The sequence below is a fragment of the Elephas maximus genome, chromosome 3 (genome assembly GCF_024166365.1).
Source record: "Elephas maximus indicus isolate mEleMax1 chromosome 3, mEleMax1 primary haplotype, whole genome shotgun sequence".
Classification (NCBI taxonomy): Eukaryota; Metazoa; Chordata; class Mammalia; order Proboscidea; family Elephantidae; genus Elephas; species Elephas maximus.
The window spans coordinates 42,460,129-42,474,782 of NC_064821.1; the positions used below are offsets into that span (position 1 = coordinate 42,460,129).

The window sequence follows — 14,654 nt, forward strand, 5'->3', positions numbered from 1 at the left end:
AAGCTCCATGAAGATAAGGACTGTGCTGTTCACAGGTCTCTCCCCTGCCCCAGAGTTTGGGACGCAGTGGGTGCTCAGTGACCACGTGAATGTAGGGATCCGTCCATGGCTTGTACCGTCTCTTTGCTGTCAGCTCACACTGTCCACTCATCCATGCATGCATTCTGCATCTGTTTACTGATGTGCACCCTGCGCCGGGCACCGCGCCCGCGCCAAACCAGACAGACCGGCACTGCCCACGTGGGACTGGCCAGTGCCGGGCGGGAGCAGCACCTCCCACTCCAAGCCCGAGGAAACGTGGCGTCTAGTGCTCCCTCGGGGACGCCCGGGTGTCCGTCCGTCCCCCTCCCCCTGGCCCCGCCGCTGACCAGCCTCCCGCCCGGACCGGCTCCCAGAGGCTCCAGCAGAAGCTTCCTAGCACCTCTCCGGATTCAGCGCGGAAGGCCAGGCGGCTCCGGGAACCTCGTTTCTGCCCTTAAGCCCCGGTTCCCCCGGCGGAGGCCAAGGCAAGGCAGCAGGAGCAAGGCAGCGCTGAGCTGCAGTGAGGGGAGGTCCCCTGGGAATTCCGGGGTTCAGGGCCCGCTCCCGCCGGTCGTGAGTCCCTGGGAGCGGGGCCCTCTTGCAGCCCCTCCCCGCAGAGGCTGACTTCCCCGTGGTCCGGGAGGGCTCGCGCACTCGAGCTTGCACTGTCAGCCCGCCCATCTCAGACCCCGCCCCTCCGGCCCCCTTAGGCCCCACCTATCCCGACCCCGTCCACAAGCCGGTTTGGCCCTGTCCCCAGCTGGCCTCGCCCCTCCTAGGCACCTCCCCTTCCAGGCCCGGACCCCTGTCCTAGGCCGCCCTGCCCCTGCTCCTCCCAGGCCCCGCCCCCGCTCTGCCTAGGCCCCGCCCCCGCCCCGGAGCCCCCTCCGCGGCCGCCCTCCCCAACCGGAGACACATCGGGCCTAGCACGAGGAGCTGCGGGGGGCGGAGGGTGAGAGGGGTGCAGGGCGGGCCGGGGCGGGGGTGGCGGGCTGAGCCGGCGGCGGTGCAGCTTCCTCCTGCAGCAGAGGGGGAGGGTGGCCTGGCTGGCTCCGAGTGGCTCCCGCCCCCCAGGAGAGTCGCGCTGTTGAGGAGGGGCGGTTAAGAGTGCGGGGGTGGTGGCTAAGGAGCGCTGGGGGAGTGGGCGCCCCCTGACTGTTCCCGGGCATAACCTGCGGAGGGGCTGCCAGATCCCCAAACACTCGCTCGGGAAGCCCGCGGGGCCACTGTCCGGTTCTTGGCCTCCAAGACCCGCTTCTCTAGCCACCTTTTAAATTTTTATTTCTTGAGGCTTGAGGCCTCGCAGGAGCTGAGCCGCTGGCCGGGCTCTGACGGTCTCCCTGGGCTCCAGAGGCTTCAGCACCGACCTCGGTTTGTAAGTTGTGGCATCCTGGGAGTTGTTTGGTGGGAAGAAGGAGTCTGGAGGGAATGCTGGTCACACCCTCCCAGGAGGTTTTGAGAGCACCTGGAGAGAAGTGTCCCTGCCCCAACTCACTCAGCTGAACAGGGCCAGCCAGGTTCCCAGCCCCAGGCTTCTTCTGTTTGCCGAATGACTTGTCAGATGGATGCTGGACCTGTGTCTACAGAGGGAATGAGTGAGTTGAGAGGGAAGGCATGAAGCTCTCAGGGCCCACCACTAGGCACCACCAGAGTGACTTGAGAGCCACTGGAGGCTCTACACCAGCAAGGAATACCTTCAACAGGAAATAACAGAAAACCCCACTTCCCAAGCCTGAACCAAGAGGGTAGATTTTCCTCACACCCAGAAGTCCATAGGTGGGGGTGGTTGGTGTAAATTTGGTGACTCAGGGCTAGTGTCATGTGACTATTCATGTTACAAGCTGGCTGCTGCAGTGCCAGCCATCACATCCACATCTAGGGGAAGAAAAGATGGCTGCTGTTTCTTTAAGAAAACAAACTTCCCCTAGCCCCTTCTCCAACTGACTTTGCCCATGGCTGGGTGACATGGGAAGGCAGGGACCAAGGCTATTATGCTTATCTCTCCCTTGTTGTTGTTAGGTGCCATCGAGTCGGTTCCAACTCATAGTGACCCTATGCACAACAGAACGAAACACTGCCCGGTTCTGAGCCATCCTTACAATCGTTGTTATGCTTGAGCTCATTGTTGGCAGCCACTGTGTCAATCCACCTCGTTGAGGGTCTTCCTCTTTTCCAATGACCCTGTACTCTGCCAAGCATGATGCCTTTTCCAGGGATTGATCCCTCCTGACAAGTGTCTCTCCTTAGTTGTGACTATTACCTGGAACAAGATAGATTCTGCCTACAGGAAGGAGCTTTGTGGCTCTGACACAGCTCCCTTCTGTCCTCCCTGCTGGCCTGGGTTTGGGAAAGGGCCAACCCAGAAGCACGTCAGGGATTTAAGAACTGCCTGGTTTTATGGGTTTCTTGGTTGGTTTCTTGCAGATAAGTAGCTGCTGTGCCTTTAAGCTGCTGTGTCCAGGATTAGAACCTGAGGGAGAAAGGTCAGCATTGCTGAGGCTGGTGCCCCCTCCCCCCCAGCAAAGTCTCAGCTCCTCATAGCGTGCGACCTGCCCCTGCCTATCTGGGGCTGGGTGTGGAGAGTGGATGGCAGACCCCATCTCTCACCCCCATCCTGCTTGGGCTGGTTACTCACCTCCTGATGCTCTGGCCCCCCTTGGAAAACAGGGACCGTGACAGAGTCTGCTAAGTTAATGCCATGACGAGACAGGTGCCCAGCAAGGCCTGTCCACAGTGAGTGTGCACTGAATGGCAGCGGTCATTGCTGTCACTTACTACTCTCCAACTCAGCCCCAGCTCAAACTCTGCCTCTGCTTTTCCAATGCTCAGGGGGGCCAGGCACCATGGAGTGCAGGGAGGGACTACCAGGCCACAAGGTTGTGTGTGTCCCCTCCTGCTCCGGGCACCACCTAGTCCCATTCCTCCTTTCCAGTCTCTACTTGGCTCCCTGAGCGCCAGGACCCCCAGCAGGCCCCTCCTCAGCATCTCTCAAGGCTACAGGAGGGGGAGGGGCTGCCGTGCAGACAAGCCCGGGGACACAGCTGCCACCACTGCCCAGGGCCAACCAGGCCTCCTCCCCACAGGGCTGGCGGTACCAGCCGCTACCCCCAGGCCTGCCCGCCCAGCCTCCCCAGAGATAGGCACCAGGGCCTCATCTAGCAGGAATGGGGGTGGCCGTTATCAGGGGATACAGGCACCCTGGCACCAGCCCAAGGACCCACAGTGACCTCTGAGGGTGGCCCCAGGGGCCCATACTCCCTTGATGGATATCCAGACCTCATGGCAACGTGAGAGCCCCAGGGAATAATTCCTGATGAACCTGGCCTCGCTCATTCCTGAGGTCAGGGCCTGGCCGCTTGCCAGCCCTTGGGTTGGAATTCAAACTTTGCCTCTTCCTCCCAGTGGCCCCGGGGAAGTCACTTAAACCCTCTGTGGAATGGGCCCAGAGTTGCCCCTGAGCATCTTGAAACAGTTGGGTGAGGGGTTGGCGCCTGCACCATTAGTGCTTCTCTGCCTTCACCCCAGGGAAGCCCTGATCCCCTGCCTCGGTCTCCCCTCAGGGGAAGGCTTCAGCTGCCCCTCTGACCCTCCCCTATAGCATGGAGCCCCAGGAGAGCGGTGTCCAGTACAGCCGGTGGAAGGAAAGTGGCCAGGATGAAGTCAGCATGGTGGCCGTGACTAACAGTGAGGAGGCCTCTTGGTGCCAGAGGTAAGGAGGCCCCTACCCTATCCCCCACCCCCAGCCCTGACTGGCGGTTGTCCCCTCCCTGCATACTGGCTTTTCCCCTACTGTGGGCCTTATCGAGTTCAGTCTCCCCCACCCAGGGGCCCAGCCCTCTGCTCCAGCTCTAGCCTGAGGGCAGGATAAGGCTGCATTCAGGATAAGCCTCCCAACTCCTGACCCTAACAGCCTCCTCCTGACCCTGCCGGCTGCCCTCAGGGCCTGGCCTACCCATTGCCTACCCTGCCCTGAGCCCACTCCTCCTCACCCGTCATCCCCTTGGGGGTTCCACTCCTCCCCAGCAGACCCTTTAGCTTCCCTCCTGCAGCCTTGCCCTGAGGCTCACATGAGGCTTTTCTCATCCCAGGGTCTGCCGGAAGCTGTGCACGGGCAAGCTGGGCATCACCATGAAGGTGGTCGGAGGAGTAGCCCTCTTCTGGGCCGTCTTCATCCTGGGCTACATCACTGGCTACTATGTGCACAAGTGCAAATAAATGTTCTTGGGGCTGAGTGCATATGCGATGGACACAAGCTGGGAGGGCACCCCCAAGCTGGGAGGGTCACTCCTGTATACACAGACCCCCCGCCAATGTACACAGCCTTTCCAAATACATGGACTCCCCTCCCCCATACACACAGACCCCAGGGTACGAGCCTACGGATGAACACAGCACACGGGCACACACATTGGCACACAGGACACTCCACAGACATCACGGGCCCTGCAGAAAGGCACACAGGTAAACAGGGACACAGGTATTCATGGGATAGACCCCCCACAGAGACACACATACTTAGCACACCTTAAATGAACTCAAAATGGACTCATGTGGTTGACAAAATGGTGCCAGCAGTTGAGTGGACAAAGCCCTTAAAACTTGTTTCCTCCCACCCCAAAATTTAAGCCTAATAAAATCGCTTGTAACGGCCGAGCTTTCCTGTAAATCAGGCCACTCTTGTCGACCAATGAGCTCCTTGAGTTGTAATGAGCCAATCAGAAATAAGCTTTCGCTTCCTCATTCTGTCAATAAAAACCAATCACAGCTGATACTCAGCGGTATTCCTTTCCACCTGTGGATTGGTTCTACCTGATTGTCGGATCTTCTGACCAAATAAACCTCATCCAATAGATTAATTTTATTATTGACTCAGTTTGTTTTGACAATTTTTGACATCAGAAGTGGGATTCTGCAGAAGACCCTGAAGACTCTGCTGCAGAAGCAGGCTTGGTACCTACCAAGCCCTTTGGGCTTTCTGTCTTCGTGTTGTTTGTGGAGTTATCTGGTAAGTTTCCTCTCTGATCCAGACTTTGCTCTTTTTTGCATTTTGAGTTCTCTGAACTTTATTTGGTACCAGGGCAGACTGGGTCTGATCCTCTTGATGAACTAGATTTGTTTGGGTTTTGCTGTTACTTGCAGGTAAGACATGGGGTCCTGAGGATCCAAGGAACGCTTGTGAACTTTATGATTAAAAAGGGAGGAAACTGACTTAAGAACAATATAGAACTGCAGTGGCCATTATGGGGAAGTTTTACAATAAGTTAAAGCATTTCAAAGGATCCCTCAAGAAGTGCACTATTCTTTGATTGGTATTTAGAAGCCTCCAAACACCAGAATGACTCCAAATTTCCTTCTGTAAAAGATACTGTTGACAGGTTTTCAAAAACTAATCAAGAACTAATTTCTAAAGTCAAGAATTTCACTCAGGGGACTGTTTAGTTGCCTCTCCAAGAATGCCAGTCAACCTGACAGACAAGACACAGACTACCCATTCGCCTCCTTAGCCTACCTTACCCACTTACTCTTTGTTCTGCTCTCCTGATTCCAAGTCTCTTCTGGCTGAACTTTTCCCTCTGTCTCTGAAGCCCCTCTCTACAGATGCCCTTCAAGGTGAAACCAGCTAAAGATACCACTCCTGATGGGAGGCAGCAACCTGACCAGATTTCTTATACCCCTTGGTCAAAAGCAAAATTACAAGCTATTTTAAAGGAATTTCCCAAACCCAGGGAGGATCCTCAAAAATTCTTTGAGGAATTTAGTATCCTGATTGGAACATAGGACTGTGGCCTCTCTGACTTATATCAATTAATTCACATGCTTATGAGACCAGGGGATGCCCAACATTTGGGTGCAAACAGTAGAATGGAAAAATCCAGAAAAGGATGTAGGGGACCCTAAAAATTTAAACAGGTCATAAAAGGAAACTGAAGGCTTTCTCTAGGAAAATAAATTGGTCAAAGGTAAAAAATTGTAAACAGCAACAAAAAAAGAAGATACCCACTGCTGTTGAGTGGATTCCAACTCAGAGCGACCCTATAGGACAGACTAGAACTGTCCCATAGAGTTTCCAAGGAGTGTCTGGCGGATTCGAACCACAGACCTCTTGGTTAGCAGCCATAGCACTTAACCACTATGCCACCAGGGCTTCCAAAAAAAAAAAAGATAGGGTTATGAAAATGTAATATTTTCCTGCCTCTGGATGGCATTTTCAAATTAGGTTATAATGTTCCCTGAAAGAGGTTTATTCTGATTGGGTTAGTGATAAATAAATTGAATAGTCCTAATATTCCTGGGAATTAATGAAAGTGAATTCATTCTAACAGAAGTTTTTATGTTTTGTAGTATGTCAACTTAAAAGCAATTTCTAAGATCTTTTTAGTAGCTTAGGACATCATGTTTGGTTAAAGTAGAGGGTCATTGAAAGAGGGGAAGATCTTCAATGAGATGGATTGACACAGCGGCTGCAACAATGGGCTCAAACACAGCAGTGATTGTGAGAACGGCTCAGGACCAGGCAGTGTTTCATTCTGTTGTATACAGGGTCCCTATGAGTCAGAACTGATTTCACAGGGCACCTAACAACAACAGGCTGGACTGAGTATATGGGATGTTTTGTTAAGAGAAAAGAGAGTAATTTTGCCCTGAGGTAAAAAGACTGGTTGTTCCAGAATGAGAAAAGGGGCAGCATAAGATCAAACTTAGACTGGGGGGCAGGGGGAGGCTAGCCAAGATTTGATGGGTTTATTTATTACCAAATTGCTTAAAGAGCTTTGGGTTGCTCTTAGTAAAGGGTAATAAAAGATTATGATACAGAAGGAAAAGAATAGTAAGAGTCAAGAGACTCCTCTCGGGGTGGAAATCCTTTAAAGATATTTAAAAATAGAATAAATAAGATGGACACCAAAGGGTTTAAACCAAACAGTCTTAATACAGTCATCAGAAATTGGTTGGATCCCCCACATTAAAGAACTGTAAACAAGCCCTTTCTATTGTAATTTTAAAAAGCTAGAAGATAAAGATCACAAGGAAAAAGACGAAGATCACAAAAAAAATTGGAAAATGTTTAACCAAGATACAGATGAAAAAAGGATTTGCTGTCCCACTCTAGCCAGAGATCTAAGGGTGTATCCATATCAAAGAATAAAATGGGCAGATCCACCACTTTGTGATTTCCAAAACAAGCTGATAAAATCTTTAAAGAGCTAAAGTTGGATTAAAAAAACAAAAAAGATTGATTTAAAAAATGGTAGAAGTTTGTATGAAAATTCAGAATATTTAAATGAACTTCATTTCAACAATAATATGTTTTGTGGTGTCTAGGCTTGGAAACCCGGGTGGCATAGTGGCTAAGTGCTGCAGCTGCTAACCAAAGGTTTGGCAGTGGAATCCACCAGGCACTCCTTGGAAACCTCTATGGGCAGTTCTACTCTGTCCTATAGGGTCACTATAAGTCAGAATCGACTGGATGACAACAGGTTGTTCGTTTTTGTCTTTAAGCTTGAAGATAATTTCTAAGATTTTTAGATCTTGAGTTAATAATTTTGAGTTAATATCTATTAAACTCAATTTAATGATATTAAATTGAGTTATACATATTATAATTTAAAGTTATGTACTTTTGTTTTTTATTTATACGCCACAGAGAGGATATGTATTTGGGTTTGCTAATAAATGTGTTCATTTTTGCCACTTAAAAAAAGTTGTACCCTAAGAGATGCGTGATAAAGACAGAATGCTTAAGAGGTTTATAAAAGGGAATTTTATTTGCTGTGATCAAAGATTTTATCTGTCTTGGCTAAAGTTTAATGGGTTAATTTATGAAATTTCTAAGAGCTTTAGAAACAAATAGCATGTAAAGCAAAATTTGGATTTCTCTGTTAAAACGACAAAATTTTCTTTAAGGTTGTAAGAGTTAAAAAAAAACTAAAAAGGTTGTAAGAGTTAACTTCTGAGTAATCTCTCTAGAAGGCAAAAGTTACTATGGCTCATTAGAATAAGCTCCTGAGTTCCTTTTGAAAACTAAGTGTCTCAGTTCTCTATTGCTGCTTTCACAGAAACACAAGTGGGTAGCTTTATCCAACAGGAACGTATTTTCTTGCTTTAGGAGGCTAGAAGTCCAAATTCAGGACAAGGCTCTAGGGGAAGGTTTTCTCTCTCTCTATTGGCTCTGGGGGAAGGTCCTTGTCTCTGTTCAGCTTCTGTTTCTTGGTTACCTGGGTCTCATGTGGCATATGTCTTCCCCATCTGTGCTTCCTTCCTTGTGTTTAATCTACTCATTTATATCCCAAAAGAGGTTGAAGTAAAAAACTGCCTACGCTAATACTTCCTTATTAATATACGAAGGAAACTCATTCCCACATGGAATTATAACCACAGGTCATAAGGGTTAGGATTTACAACACATATTTCTGGGGGGACATAATTCTTGACACCAAGCCTCATGGCTTTTGAAAAAGCCAAGGTTTTTAGTTTTTAATCTTTTTTTGTCACTTTGATTAAATAGCTATCAAAGTATTGTGACCAATGATAAACTCCTGACAATTTTGAGAAAAGTGCTAGAAATAATGAGGTTTATTTATTTAATGTGTTGTGAATTACATGAAACGTATTGCCAAATCGAAAGTTGTCTAATTTTCTTTGGGTTTGAAATTTGTGTTAGTGTCTCTTAGGTTTTGACTGATATTAGACAACAAGATTTTTAAATTGCTAACTTGGTTGCAGCTTTATTTATTTAATTGAAACCTAGCATCATTGAAGCCAATGGTTTTAACTGAGGAATTCATATCCTTTACCTATGGAGTTTTATTAATATTCAGATATTTGATAATCTTGGTATATTTTATATCTCAGGATTATTACATGTTGAGCTGAAGTTCTTTGAAAATAGGGTTAATCATTATGGCTAGAGATCTTTTGTCTAAAGTTTTTTTTTTTTAATTGGTTTTATTTTGCTTTCCATTACTTTTGTAATGAATTATCAGATTATTATCAGTAGTAATAAGTTAAACATGTCAATTTTTAATTTTTGTTGTCTGCAGAGTTTTTACTTTGCTAACACCCTGAAAGTGCTTGACCAGAGCATTTCAACCAAAAACAGACAACATCAGAGACTTATGGAAAGGACTCTACCAAGTATTGTTGACCACCCACTGTGCAGCTAAGTTTGAAGGGTTGAATCTGAGGTCCACATCTCTCGACTCAAGCAAGCTCCTCCATCCACCTGGACTGCAACACCAACGGATGACCTCAAGATAAAACTTCCTCGAGGTAACCCAGAAGAGACAGTTTTTGGATGTAGACAGCTTTCCCAAGACCAACGGAACAAGTAACCCAGTAGACTTTTTAAACATTCTTTTGATAATGAACAAGTTGATTGTATTTGTTTTCTTATTCCTGCTTGTATTTAAAGCCCAAGCGTGGAAAGACAATGCTTTTGTTAGATTAGCCCAGGCAGTAGCTTCAGCAGGAAATTTGAAAGATTTTTGGATTTGCCACCCTTCTCCCCACTCGGTACATTCTTTTTCAGACCCTTTAGCTTTACCCATCCTCAATTACACTGGAATCCCAGATGCCACTCTCAATTCATCTATCCGAGTAATTCGCGGAATTCAAGTTAGACTCTGGCATCCTCCAAATTCCCAGTACGATTTCACTGCTCCTTGCTTTAATCTCACTGCAATGAGAAACATAACCATTGACTGTTCAGAATACTTAGAGTCAGATGGAACAGTTGGTGTAACATGGGCCAGTCATAAAGATTGGGCCCCACCAGAATGTAAGCATTCTAATGGATCCCTCAATCAGTCAGTCACTGGCAACTTTGGGTTCTATCCCTACAGAACCAGGAGCTTTAATTTCCTACTTGAAAACTGTCGTCATTCAGTGGGAGAGTATGAAAGAGATTCTTTTGTCTGTCGGGAGTTCCCCTATCCCCATGATTGGGGAAGACTCTCTATTTGTGATCATTCTCTTTCTGAAAATTGGTTAATTCGGGCAAATAATACCATTCCCTATAGTGCATCTGTTAAAGTCACTGGAGCTGGTGCCCTCTGTGCACCCAAAGGCTATGTTTTTCTTTGTGGAGGGTCTGACTGGTATAAAGACAATGAAATTCCTCAGAATTCAGATATGGTCTGGGCGCTCCAATGCCTCGACGGCTGGAGAATGTCCGGAGCCTGCACTCTTGGAACCCTTGGGGTCCCCTTAGAACTCTACCCATACAATGAAAGTATACGTTGGGCTAGCACCCTAAACATTTTTGAAAGAATTAGAAACAAACGAGATTACTCCTCAGTCCACGTTTCCTTCATTAGGAACATATTTTCCCGACTCGGAGTTCATACAAATGAAGTCATGATTCGTAACCTGTCTCACATTATGACAGAAATAGCTGACTCCACAGCTCAGACTATACAAGATCAGCAGAAGTCTCTCAACTCTTTATCTAGGGTGGTGCTAAATAATAGAATTGCTTTAGATTTCCTTCTGGCCCAACAAGGAGGCATCTGTGTGACAGCTACCACTTCTTGTTGTGTGTGGATAAATTCCACTGGACAAGTAGAACAAGCTGTAACTAAAATCCAACAACATGCACGCTTGTTACGCCAAGTACAATTTCATCTCAGTGGGGAATCTGGTATGTTTAGCATGTTGTTTACTGATGTACGGTCTTGGACTTTTGCTTTCATCCTAGCAGGAATTATAATTTTAATCACGATTATTGTTTTATGTGGAATAATCGCGTGTGCTTCCCGATCTAGAAACATTTCTTCTCACACAGTTTTTCTCCCTTTCAGTGACAGTAAAAAGAAAGAAGATATGGAGTCTTGACCCACTTGGCTCGGCTGACGACATTTCTCAAACACACTGTTACTCCATTAGTCAATCAACTCCCCCCTCTGTCTCTGGTTAACACTGCCTGGAGCCTTAACTATGACCTGGTGAAGAAGACCTGTAAATGAAAGGCCATTGTTGGACATTAGTCAGCAAAAGCCAATGCTGAAGGCCCATGAGAAGGCAAAATGAGATGCCAGTAACTATATCAAAGACCTTCTTTGACAGTTTTGATCAAAAGGGGGGAATTGTTAAATGGAATAAAAATGGAGTCATGTGGTTGACAGAATGGCGTCGGCGATCGAGTGGACAATGCCCCCAAGACTTCCCCCCCAAAACCTAAGCCTAATAAAAGCTCTTGTAATCACCTAGCTTTTCCTGTAAATCAGGCCACCCTTGTTGACCAATGAGATCCTGACAGCACTTAAATTGTATCAGCCAATCTTTTGCTTCTGCATTCTGTCAATAAAAGCCAGTATCTTTCCATTTTTAGTTTGGTGCTATCCGATTTTTTAATCTTCTGCCTAAATAAACCTCATCCAATAATTTTATTATTGACTCAGTTTCTTTCAACACACACCACACAGGCACCTCCAAGTACCAAGACACAAGCACTGCATACACAATAGTCACATGCACAGCACACGCAGTTCCTGGGTGCACACAGGGCTGGGAGACCTAGGCAGTGTTCACAGAATACATCCCAGCCCCACCTGGCCCAGCCCCACAGAGCCCCTGCCACACCAGGATGAGGGGCTTATGCTTGGTTACCCTGGCAACTCTCTGCAGATGACCTGCACCCACCCTCCCTCAGCACCCTGGGGTGGGCAGGCAGGGGTCTCTGCCCCTGCTGCCTCCCTCCCTGGTGTGGGCAGAGCCAGGCAGGGGTAGGCCAAGTGCCTGCACTGTACCCTCTCTGGGCATTCCTGACTCCCAGTTGTGAAAGGAAGGCTCAGAAGGGCTCTGTCCCCTCTCTGGGGACTGACACCCGGCCTGGACACTGGTTCCTGGGCAGAGCAAGAGAGGGGCCTTGGCCATGCCCCAGGCCCACTCCCTTGTCCTCCCTTCAGTAAATGGCCATGGGGTCTGGTCTACCCTAGGGTGGCCACCACCGGGAAGGACCCCTGGTAAACCCACTCTCCCCTACACCAAGGCCTGGGTCCAGGGGCCACCGAGACATGCAAATTTGTTGAATGAACAATGCTGGCTGCCTTTCCACTGGCCTGAGGATAGTTGGCCCTCATAGCTGAGCCTTGTGCACCTGAGGCCAGCTGAGGGGGCAAGACAGCACCTGGGAGGCTCTCAGCCTTGGCCCCTTCTCACTTGACTCTGACTGGAAGCAATTACCTAGGGGCAGGACTGAGGGCTCGGGTGTTGCTAACCTGCTCCCATTTCACCTGACCATAAACAGGCTTCAGCCCTGCTCTGGGCCTGGGCAACCCCACCTGCCTGTCTGCCTTCCTGTTCTCAGAAATGCCTTCCTGGGCTGTACACGGGGCTCGCCTACTTCAAAGTTGTGTCTCAGGCCCCCAGGCACTTTCTGAAAACATCCTCTTTGGGATGTGGGCCTCACCCCAGGCCTGAGGGCAAGAAACCCAGAGGCAGTTATTGTCCTTGTAGGCTGGTGGCTGTTAGAGAGGAGACATTGGTCCAGGCATTCGGGTGTCAGGGTGCACCTCTCCCCACTTCACCCAGCTGAGCCTCTGAGCACAGCTCACTGGCTGGGAATCCAGGACGAGTGTGAGCAGTGTCGATGGAGAGGCTGGACCAAGGGGGGGTGGGGGCGGGCAGGCCCTCTGCAGGTCTGTCGGGCCAGGCAGGGCCATGACCCCTGCAACCAGAGGCCCCTTGCTCTGCCCCCAAGGAGGGAGGCCAGTTAGGGCTCTGGAAAGCAGGGCACCTGTTGGACCTCACCCATTCCGGGAGGGTCTCCAAGCAATTGTCTCACAGGCCTACGGCAGGGTTGGGGCTAATGCCATGGGTCTGGTGCAGCCAAAGCTTGGTCTCTTCTTGTGAAAGGCCTCAGTGCCCGTCTCCAAAAAGAGACCATCCCCACCCAACCCTCCGTGCAGTCTGGCCACGCACGTAGGGAGGGAGGGGAGCTCTGGCTTCAACCCGGCGCTTTAGCTGGCATAGGTCTCCCCTTCCACCTCTGACATCACAGGAGATAGTGTGGGGTTTGGCAGAGGTGACCAGAGACCAGCAACTGGATGGCATGGCCTCTGTGGGCCCTAAAGGTCCAGCAGTTGGCTATGGAGATCTAGGGGCCAGGCCTTCCCAAGCCTGACTGGGCTCTAGCCAGGAGCTGGGTGCAGGCGCAGGATGGGAGAGGACGGGGCTCCTCTTTCTATAAGCAGCTCCAGCTCCATGGTATAGAACCTCTGCTGGCTCCAGGGCTGCAGAGGGGGCATGGGGCAAGGGTGGAAGCCCTCAGGTGGGTGCAGGGCGGCAGTTCCAGGCCAGTTGCCAGGGTCATGGGCTGGATGGACAGGGCAATGCTGTGGGCCCTGGGGGGTGAGGCCTGGACAGAGCGAGGCAGGGGCACAGAGGTAGGACATGGACTGGCCCTCCCTGGGACAAGGAGGGACAGGAATGGGTGTGACCCACAAGAGGAACAGTGAACGTGGGGTCAGGAGGTGGTCACCACTACAGAAACTCCAGCCGCTCCAGCTCAGCCAACAGTACAGTGCTCAGTGCAGCATCACTACCACCTATGCTTCAGCTCAGACACTGTGGTGCTCAGTGCAGCGTCACTACTACCTATGCCCCAGCTCAGCCAACCCGGTGCGCTCAGCATCCTCATGCACACCTTCCCTGCAGGGTGGCCAAACCAGAAGCCTGAGGCAGAGAGGCCAAGGGCTTTGCTGCTTCCATGTGAGCCACGTGGGAGCTGACTCCCTGGCCCTGGCACGGGCAGGATGGCAGCGAGTGGATGGGGCTGGAGGTGGTGCTGCAGCCCCACACCTTCCTGGGCCAGGCAGCACCCCTGGCAGCTCTAAGAGGATGGGGCATCTGGTTGCCACCTGGCCTCCCCTCCCAGGGAGGATTCAGGAAAAAGACAAAGACTATCTGCTGGGTGTGGCATGGGGGACTCGACTTCTCTGAGGGTGTTAGGGTGAGTGCCCAGAAGAGTCCTGGCAGGGAGCAGTGGCCCCTGCTGGATTCCAGGACCCAGGGGTCGAGGGCACAGGCACCTGTGGGCGGTGCCTGTGCCACAGCAGGTTAGCCAGTGCCTTGCTGGCAGTAACTGGTTTGGGAAGGCAGGAGCATCAGGCAGGTAGTCATTCACGAGTCCTCTGTTTCCCCACCTAGAATGAAATTCATGCACCTACCGTGGGCACTCCACAGGAAAGGACTCACTGGACAAAGGGATGAAATGTTTTTATTAAAGGTTTTTTAGAGGCCTTTCAGGATCAGGTGGACAGAGAATGCCCAAGAGGCATCCTGCTTTAAGTTAAACACATCTCCAAAATCTCACACTTAATCAAGCTGCATCAGAAAGGAGGGGATCAAGAGCTGGCAGGTTCTTTGGAACAAGGGCAGATATAATCAGTACAAGGGAACCCACGGTCCTGGGCATGCGGCAGGAGGGGCAGCCTACCCGCACCGCACTGGGCCCTGCAGAGAAAGGATCCCCCTCTCCCACGATAACCCAAAGTTACCTCAGGGAGTGACCTGCCCATGACCCCAGGCCAGCTGCCAGGGCAGAGTCCCAGCCTATAGCAGCAGCCATGCCATCTGGGCTCCACTGGGCTCTGAATGAACATGTAGACCCCATGAACGCTATTGCCACCAGCAGC

General features: G+C 50.2%; 2 protein-coding genes across 9 annotated transcripts; both read left to right on the top strand.

The window, feature by feature from the left end:
* Positions 1–268: 268 nt before the first annotated feature.
* SMIM1 (small integral membrane protein 1 (Vel blood group)) lies at positions 269–4,790 on the top strand. Of its 8 annotated transcripts, none has more exons than XM_049877711.1 (5): positions 269–506; positions 1,312–1,396; positions 2,446–2,504; positions 3,620–3,730; positions 4,110–4,790. In XM_049877711.1, the coding sequence occupies exons 4-5, from the start codon at positions 3,621–3,623 to the stop codon at positions 4,234–4,236; spliced, it is 237 nt and encodes a 78-aa protein (XP_049733668.1). In that variant the 5' UTR covers positions 269–506; positions 1,312–1,396; positions 2,446–2,504; position 3,620; the 3' UTR covers positions 4,237–4,790. The 8 variants fall into 8 exon arrangements, with proteins under 8 accessions (XP_049733668.1, XP_049733670.1, XP_049733663.1 ...); XM_049877713.1 differs by lacking the exon at positions 269–506 and adding an exon at positions 875–973; XM_049877705.1 differs by lacking the exon at positions 269–506 and adding an exon at positions 2,689–2,754 and having other exon boundaries at positions 1,311–1,392.
* Positions 4,791–4,947: 157 nt separating this feature from the next.
* Positions 4,948–11,504, top strand: LOC126072489 (endogenous retrovirus group V member 2 Env polyprotein-like). The gene is made up of 2 exons (XM_049877704.1): positions 4,948–5,026; positions 9,060–11,504. The coding sequence occupies exon 2, from the start codon at positions 9,382–9,384 to the stop codon at positions 10,849–10,851; it is 1,470 nt and encodes a 489-aa protein (XP_049733661.1). The 5' UTR covers positions 4,948–5,026; positions 9,060–9,381; the 3' UTR covers positions 10,852–11,504.
* The last annotated feature ends 3,150 nt before the right edge of the window (positions 11,505–14,654 follow it).

What these genes read in the sequence shown, in the direction of transcription:
- LOC126072489 (XM_049877704.1), top strand. Translation starts at nt 9,382, where the DNA reads ATGAACAAGTTGATTGTATTTGTTTTCTTATTCCTGCTTGTATTTAAA.
- SMIM1 (XM_049877705.1), top strand. Translation starts at nt 2,720, where the DNA reads ATGACGAGACAGGTGCCCAGCAAGGCCTGTCCACA. An exon ending in CCCAGCAAGGCCTGTCCACA is followed by an intron (nt 2,755 to 3,619) that starts GTGAGTGTGCAC and finishes CCTCCCCTATAG; the next exon opens with CATGGAGCCCCAGGAGAGCG. An exon ending in GAGGCCTCTTGGTGCCAGAG is followed by an intron (nt 3,731 to 4,109) that starts GTAAGGAGGCCC and finishes TTCTCATCCCAG; the next exon opens with GGTCTGCCGGAAGCTGTGCA.